This window comes from Pinus tabuliformis, chromosome 9 (assembly GCF_031772625.1).
Source record: "Pinus tabuliformis cultivar Carrire ecotype Pingquan chromosome 9, CPIR1, whole genome shotgun sequence".
NCBI lineage: Eukaryota > Viridiplantae > Streptophyta > Pinopsida > Pinales > Pinaceae > Pinus > Pinus tabuliformis.
In genome coordinates, this window is record NC_142307.1 from 1997127359 (window position 1) to 1997136747 (window position 9389).

Sequence of the window (9389 nt, forward strand, 5' to 3'; positions counted from 1 at the left end):
AACTGACAACTGAGCAGATAATAACATACTTCATTTTATTTTTGCATAGCATTGGAAAAGATTAACACTAACATTAATATATGGATTCTAATACTTTAGCTCTTTGATTCTGAGGTTATAGATAACATTGCTGCTGTTTGATTCTGAAATTACAAATAACATTGCGTCTGTTTGATTCTGAGATTACAAATAACGTTGCTGCTGTTTGATTCTGAGATCATTGGAATAGACCAGCACTAACATTAATACTGCTGTTATCGATACTAATACCAATACTGCTGCCGCTTTATTCTGAGGTTACAACACTAACATTAATACTGCTGTTATCGATGCTAATACCAATACTGCTGCTGGTTTATTCTGAGGTTACAAATGCTTACATGCCAAATCTCAAATACATGGTTACAACCCTAAGAATACATTAGTTTACGCCTTACTTCATTTTAACCCTCTGTGTTTTTTATTTTAACCACTCATAAACAACATTCGTTCTCTTGTGAGTCTCTTATTGCTTGCGTGCTAGTGTTTCTGTGAATATTGCGAGTCAATAAGCTGTACGTCGTTTCTGTTTGCTACCAAATAAACCTAGCTCTACAGGCTAACAGTTAGGTTATGCCATCGCTTTTGAAAATACACACCTGCAATACCATTGATATATGGAGATGGTATAAACATTGAACATATATTAAAACTATTGAACGTATATTAAAACTATTGAGCATATCTTAAAACTAGATGCCATCCATCATCGGAAAAGCTGAGTACAGTAAATTTACTTATCAATCTGATCAATGGCGTCGAATCTGTGATATGTGAGAAGCGGAGACAAAGTATAAAAAAAGGGGCAGCCATAGATCAAGAGTTTGTTATTTCAAGTAGCCACAAGGGGTTTGCAAATTATTTGACCTTCAATACTTACAGTAACCGAAAAACGCTGGATTTGTTTATCATCTAAATTCTTGTTGGTCATCAATCCAGAGTTCTTGGGCTTCAACTTACAACATAAGATGCAACGCTGTAGCTTTCGGTTGTGTAATTAGTAATTTCAAAACTCTGTTGATCTAACCCTGTATATAAACCTAATACTAGCTTGATGCATTGAAAAGATTATGATCAATGAAGCAAGTGAAGATCACAGATTTATCCAAGATGATTTTGATAGATATGGGAATTCAAGGCATCAAAGGAGTAGGAGTTGAGGGCATTACTCGATGAAGTCATGAAGCAGGTGGGCATGGTGGAATTGATGTGCATGTTGTCAACTTTATTGCCCAGAGACTCCAGAGTTTTAACTTGGGCCTTGAGGAACTTGAGGTAATTCACTGCTTCATCAAGCATGGTAGCGGTGTCCATCTTGGTTCCACCAGGAACCAAACGTTGCAGGATTCGAATCCTGTCACTGATTCTCTCCCTCCTCTGACGTGCAGCAACCGTTTGTGGGTCGCTGGAAATCCTCACATTCTTACGTTTAGGCTTCTCCAGTATCTCCATACCCAGATTCACAGGCCTGAATGCTGCAGCTCTGTAGATCATCTCTCTCATGGTGGCAATGGCTTCAATATCAGGCTCTACTTCAGATGAGTCTGCTTGACCAAATACAAATGAAAACTGTTGCCCTTGTTCTTCCTTGATTGATGATTTGTTTCTGGATTTGGACCTTTTGGGAACACTGGTACTATCCCTGGGTCGCTTATTGGCGACCTGAGAACTGCTCTTCAAGGCTTTGGATTCCTTGACCTTGATGGGATCCGAGGAACCTTGGGAAACGGACTGGTCCTCGGGTTCTGGTGCAATGTTGTGTGTTTGTGATTCTGAAGAAGCCGCACTACTCAACGTTCTGCAGAGAAAAGGTGGATGGTCTGTTGAAATTGAAGTGGGCAACAACACCTTGGTTTTCACATCTCCATTATTATCGTGCTCTGTGATGGTCGGAGACATCCCTTCATCGTTTTCCACAATATTGCAGCTGCTGCTGTTGGTAGCAGAGAAGAGACAGTCCAAAGATTCAATGGAGTCCGTTGGGAGGCTGGGCAGCTGGTTCTCGTAGCCATAACTAAATGGAAATGAAGAAGAACTCGGTTGCAAAAAGGAAATGTTGTTGTAAGCAGTATTCAGGTCATTTTGATCAATCTCAGACTCTGGAACGAATATATTTTTAGTAGAAGTCAACAGTTCTGCAGAAAGGTCATGATCCCAGCCTGCTGCAGGTCCATACCTAAAATGTACTGAGTCCTCCACGAATTTAAAACCTTCTGGATGCTGTAAAAATCTTAGCCCATCTTCGCTATTAACTGAGTCAAGCCCTAAGAGCGTTGTGTCTACCATTTGCTTTACTTGATTTGGATGACAATCACTAACCATCTGTCTGTGACTTGAAGATTTTATAGATTGGGTTGCTGCATTTCTCTGCTGCTGGAACCCCATAATAACAGTATGAATATTTGCAATGGCATCAATATTCTTAGAAGGTATTTCAGGACTGGACACCATGGGGGTTGGAAAAGAACCAGGAACTTGAGAGGATATGAGCATCCCAGAGCCCCATGAAGGAGGTTTTGACACTTGAGATTCCATCGATGAAGTTTCAAACACCATCGCTTCAATAGATCAGTGCCAGTACTTTGTTTACAACTGAAACCTCCGAGCTCCGAATTCAGATGAACTTTTGAGGGAAGTTTACATGGTTTATAACCTTCATCTTCTGTAATTGCAGACATAAGTATAATCATTAGAAATTTCTGTAACAATAAAGCTACAAAAATCTAATCAATTGTAACCAATCAATGTTAATCAAATTCTACAAACTCTTCAGACTTGTCTGTATGAGACAATTCCTCAAAGCCTCCAACATTAGAACTCAACATTTACATCTTAATTTACATTAATGCATTTACCATATATATACTTCACAAGAGATATTATGTAGAATCCCGTTTCAACTTTAGGAAGAATACAGAACTGTTTTTCTCAGTCAAGAATCATGAAACTCTGCCAAAACGTCCATATACTGATAAACGTACATATTCTTCACAGGAAAAAAGGGAACCTGATACCCAATCATTCTTTTGCCACCGCTATGCATTGCAGCTGTAGAGCACACATATATATAGTTCCAATTTATTCACATACCAAACTCAACCAGATCAAAGTCATTTGCACCAGCTGCTACAAATAATATTTAGATTGGCAACCCGTCAATCATACCATCTAGGCTAAGTCTGGCTACACAATAATAAAGGGAAAGTACAATAATGAAGAGAAAGTATGCCTACCTGTTCATGATAATTCATGATAAGACAGGAATAATAGTCCATGGAGAGGAAATGGGAGGAATCATCGGACACTTTTGGTCACAAGCTTTCACCTCACCTCAACTACAGGGTCATTCAAAGGGCCTCTGATTCTTTTTTGGATCGATTTCTGTATGCGGAGATTGAGCTGAAGGCTGTGGAGACCATGAAGAGATAGAGAGACTTGAGGCTATATTGCAATTACTGGTGCAGGTGACAAATGGGGCGTTGGCAGAGGAGAACAATGAGCTGAAATGCAGGTTGGACGGCTTCTGGGTATTTTAAAAACGATTTATTTAATGACACTAAATTATACTCTGCAACAAAAACTACATTCCTTTCAACGGAATGCCAGCAACACTGAGGTGACTTATTAGGGTATGTTTCTTTGCACATATATAAAAAATTCTATATATTTTATATGTGGGCTTTTACGATGGCCACGTGCTTAGCATCATTACCAACTGAATGGCAGCTGCCATTTGCATGCTCATGCTGTTGCTGCTGCTCAGAATATGTATATATGAGTAGCTAAAAATATGGTTTAATCTATGGAATTAGCATTGCCAATTGGGAGGTACCTAAGGCTACCTAGCTATGTTTGGCTATTCCCCTGGTCTTTTCTCTTCCTTCAAATATCTCTATTTAGTGTAATACCTCACATGCATATGCACGTGTGTTCTGTGTCTCCTTTGTGCAAATTGCTAGTTAATAACGGATTCACGAAACGTGTGCTGAAAATTTATCAATTCCTAGAGTTCAGTCTCTCTGAACTTTCAACCCCATAGGTGGGGTAGCTTAACAGTCAAGTGCCAGATCAACTATCCAGTTCACTTTGCCTTGGTTACCATGTCATCATCTAGCCATCTATTTTTTCTCTATTGTGGTGGTTTCATGTGAAGCCATGGATGAGCGGCTCTTTTAGTGTCAGCTTGACAATCCATCTATCTTTCCCATCATTGGTTGCGTCCATTTTTGTTATTTTATTTGTTGTCCCATGTATGTAGGTTTGCTACTGTATTTAGATAATGCTTCAATTTTATTTGAGATGTAAAATTATTTTAAATTTAAATTTACAAATTAAATTTATTAAAATATAAATAATTTTATTATTCTATTTCATAATTTATATATTATTTTTCTTATTTGAAAAAAATTGCTCTATTTTATAAATATATTAAAATAAGGTTTTTTATATATTAAATTATAAAGTATTTAGTTTTTTTTGCTGATTCATAAGAGGTTCTTTATAAAATAGAGATTAAGATAAGCTGAAATTCAATTAAAAATAGGTTATAAGCCAAAATTAAATTAAGAAGGTTTATAAGATAAGAATAGAGAAATGGATTTTTTTTGAAAATTTATATTTGCATGTGAGTTTATTCAATGAAAATGAAGTTGATTTAAAAAAAAAAAAAATTATTGATTTCTTTTATATTAATATAAATGACTTAGATTTAGTAGATTTTTCTAATATTTATATTTAATGCAAATTTATTATAAACTCGTGATCTATTAAATATTATTAAGAGGAATTAAATTAAATATTTGACGAAGTAAATTTAGAAGAATTAAATTTAAGAAGAATTTTTTTATTTTTTTTTTATAATGTAAAATATAAGGTTTGCATTTTAAGTGATTTAAATTGGATTATTTTTGTGCTAATTCTTATTATAAACAATTTCATCAAAAATTTAAATAATTATTATTATGTAAACTATATTTATAATATGTAGAATATTGCTATGAAACCTATTTCAAAAATTACATAAGGATTAAAGTGAATCATAATAAAATAACGCTATCCAATGATCAAGAATGAACAATAAATTGATTAGGCAACCTGATTTATTCTTCAACTTTTTTCTATTGGCACCATCTAAGTTAGCTAATATTCTAGTTGGCTTCACACACCATTCAAACTAAGATATTGCAATGAAGATCATACCTCATATTCTTCATAGTTTTATTAACTTTATATATTGGATGATTTTAGTCTTAATGCAAAGTATATATCAATCCATTCCATTCTATATATCCTAATATTAGAATGATTTTTATGTCCATTGTGGTTGTTAGATTTATTACACTTGTGATGTTAAAATTAATGCATCAAATTAGTTTCTTCATATCATTTCTTCAATTAATGCACTAAATAAATTTTTACCATATTATCACTAGAATCAAAGGACTATATTGGGTGGGGTGCTTTTCGCTTAAATCAATAGCCTTTAAGTCATTTTTCTTTGTATCAACATCGAAATTAATGTGCTTTATTGTCTTGGGTTATGTCATCTTAAACTCAATGTAATTATTTGATTGCTCTAAATCATCTTTCATTGTATTATTGTTTAATTCAATGCACCATATAGTTTTGCATTATATCATTACTAAAATAAAAATAAATAATTGATGCTTTTCATTGTTGAAATAAACGTGATTATTTAATTTCCCTAAATAATTCTGAAATATATACATTGTATTATTTTTTATTATCTTTGATGTAAAGAACACAAGTACCCCGATACATATATCCATTGCTTTTCTTTTGTAAAATTAAAATTTCTATTGATTGATCAAAACATCATAGGGTATAAAGTTCTTGTCGTGCCTAGTATGCCACTAGGGAAATAAGACTAGTGGCAAAACCATAAGCTCTTTAGCATCCATACCTAATGATTATAACAAAGATAAAAAAATTATAAGTGTCTAGTTCATATATCTTTATTATCTAATGTACGGATTAAGATATGCTAATAAGAAGAAAAGAAAGAGAGAAAAACAAAGAGACAACACCAAGCCATGTTGATGGATATGAGCGAGAGGGGACCGCTTCCATTAATCCTTTACCCTTCATAGGAAATATACTTGGGTCTGGAGGGCTGCCAAGATGGCCTTTGATTCACTGTAGGTGTTAGTCGAGGTACTTCAAAAATAGTTGTGGGTCATCAAGTAGAAGGACAATTTCCTCCCTTACTTCATTTTGATTAAGTAAAACACTTCCCAACAAGGTCTTCATATTCTAGTATAAATCCACCATGAACATGTACACATTATGGAAACCATGGGTATAACCAATGTTATGGACCCAAGGTGCAACTTCCCTTATTGTATCTATGTTGGATAAGAATTCACACTCCCCCACAATATCTCTCTCAGCCTCTATGAGCTTTTTTTAAATATCTTGAGGTGTTTGAGAATGATATAAGTGAGCGAGGATCGATCTAGGAGATTTCCATTGATTCAATCACATGGGTGTTCAGTATCGCCATCAGTGTTCAAGTGTCATCGTCAATTCAGTTTAGCTTCGACCGTTCGACAGTATTGGTTATGGATCAGGTTGTTCAAGTAATGTTTATGGTTTTCATGGCATTCAGTGGAAAGGGGTTTGTACCTGGCTGTCGACTTGTGTTCATCGACAGTTCCGCTAAGATTGGTCGACGAAATGTGTCTTGTCATTCGTCTTCGTAGGTTTTGATGTCGACATGGGTGTTGTTGATAGCAAAGGATCGATATGGTTCGTTGTCAAGTTGTCGTCACAAATACCACTTGTGTCGATGACGTGCATTCGGTTTTATGTCACAAAAGTTTCCAATGTTGCTTTGTGACATTGATTGAAAAAGGGTTGATAAATTTCCATGTATTAAACCCTAATTTACATCTAAAACATAAAACCATAAGACCTAATCTTCAACACTCATTGCAAATACATTGAAAATTATGTATTAAAAAACCTATGTATAAATCCTAAACCTAGCCTAAAACCGTATGTCTAACTCTTGGCATATATTAATATGTTAAAACAACAAAAAAAATTGTAAAACTATAACACAATCCCTAACCGCCATCGTTAGATGCAGTAGGACCGCATGGTCATGTGACCAGATATGTCAAAACCATCGGGGTTTTCATAAGCCATCAGATCCTAACCACAGAGTCAAACCGCATCAGGAACCATGTGCATGTGAACGAACTGGAGGTTAGAGCAAACCACGGCATCAAACTACTAGTCCTCACTGTAGCAAAGAAAACTGCGGACATGTCCATGTGAACAGACAACGAATATGTTAACCGAGAGTTAGAATTTGCAGCGGAAAGTTGACATTAACCATCGAGGATAACCGTCAGATCATAGTCACATGCAAACAGTTATCGCAACTATCACTAGAACCGTTGGGGGGAACTGCAGAGGTGTCATTTGGTGGTTAGACCACTAGCGCTCACATGCAATAGTTCAACCTCCACCTGGTTAACCTGACCACCAGCGGTTATGTGGTTAGCCTATGGCTATTTCAGTTTTGTTGTTGTAGTTTGTCAAACAAACTAATACGACCACCTTAGGAACCTGCCTATGTGTCCTTTTGCAACTAGACCGAGGTTCTACAACACATCCTGAAGCAATCAATTCATCCTGTAATCAGTCCATGGAGGTTATCATGTACCTGCAGGCATTTTTAAGGTGGATTTGCTTCTTTGAGGAGGGAGAGTGGTTTTTTTGAATTTTGTATGCAGATTCTGGAGGACATAGGTGGTTTTGTTTTCAGTGTTATGGGAGCATCTGGAGTTGGAATTGGGAACCATAAGAAGCGTTGGAAAGATGGTTCAGAGGGCTATCTAATGACAATGATCAAACGTTCTTGCATGCATATTCAGAATGATCAAATCTCTATGTAATCAGCTCCTTCTGTTCATTCCTAATAAAAATGGTCGCCCATCTTGAAAGTGGACCCGGAGATGTAGTCCATCAGGGACGAACTCCGTCATCAATTTTGTTGTAGAGTATCACTGTGTTTTTACTGTTTGTACTTTTGTTATGCATCAATTTTATGTTTAATCAGATGTCGTAAAGTCTTATTCTCAAGTAGTTTTCCTCGATTTCCGCACTTTTACCTAACATTAAAATCATTAATGGTTAATTAATTCTACATTAGATTTAGTTTATGATCATTTCGGATCATATAATTTGGTATTAGAGCAGGTTGCATTTGTAGAATTTTCCATTGAATGTTAACCAAGTCAAAGTCGCAACGAGGAGAAGGAATCCTTGACTAGATCGATCCAGAGATTGGAAAGTGACAAGTCATTCAGAAATCGACCATGATAGGACCTGATGCAAGTGAAAACACTGAAACTAAGATGAGTGAAGAACAGTTTCAGCAAGCATTCTTAACCATGCACGAGATGTTGGGAGAATTGTACGAAGACAAGAAGGTGAGTTATGCAACTTCTTCTTCAAAGACATCGAAGAAGGACAAAGGTAAATGGAAGACTGATAAACCACCTTCACCTCCGTCATCTCCATCATCCTCTTCTTCTTCTTCTTCTTCCAGTGTAGAATATGAAACGGAAAAGAAACCTAAGAAAACATCTCTTTTGAAACTTGATGTTAAATTTTAGTTACCTGTTTATGATGGTGAAATGAATCCTGAAAAGCTAGATAACTAAATTAAGCAGTTAGAAGTGTATTGTTGCATTCAGAACATTTCTAGTGATAAAACTAAAATTCACTTAGCTACACTTAGAATGGGGGGAACAGATTTAATCTCGTGGGAAAGTAAAACTCAGCTAGATGTAAAGCGTAAAAGAAAAGTCATCTCGTCATGGTTTAAGTTTTTAAAAGCTCCTAGGAAACAGTTCTATCCTTTAGGGTACATGTAGCAAGCTGTTATTGATTGGCAACATTTGAGGCAAGGTAAATGGAAAAGTGTTCAGGAGTTTACTCAGGAGTTCAGAAAGAAAGCATTGGCGTTTGGTATTTCATTAGATACACATGAAACTTTGTTAAAATACATTGGCAGTTTACATTCATATTTGCATCATACTTTATTGATGTTTAATCCTAATGATTTTGACGAGGTGTGTGTTCAGGCCATGCATATTGAACTAGGTGGCAGACCATTCAATTTTTCATCGTAGTCATCCAAAGAGTTGGAAACCAAATATTCCAGTGACAGTAAGGGGAAAAACAATTCGAACAGAAATAAATCAACAATCGTTTAGAAGGAAAGACCTACTTGTTCTCATTGCCAAATAATTGGTCATGATGAATTGAAGTGCTAGAAACTTCATCCAGAACTTAAGCCCAAAAAGTTCCTTAAG

The 9389-nt window shown here is 35.7% G+C and overlaps 1 protein-coding gene across 1 annotated transcript; it reads right to left on the reverse strand.

Annotated features, from left to right (window-relative positions):
* Nucleotides 1-851: 851 nt before the first annotated feature.
* Nucleotides 852-3110, reverse strand: LOC149157042 (uncharacterized). The gene is made up of 2 exons (XM_089445529.1): nt 2895-3110; nt 852-2701 (listed from the first exon to the last, which is right to left on the reverse strand). The coding sequence occupies exon 2, from the start codon at nt 2593-2595 to the stop codon at nt 1141-1143; it is 1455 nt and encodes a 484-aa protein (XP_089301655.1). The 5' UTR covers nt 2596-2701; nt 2895-3110; the 3' UTR covers nt 852-1140.
* Nucleotides 3111-9389: the final 6279 nt, after the last annotated feature.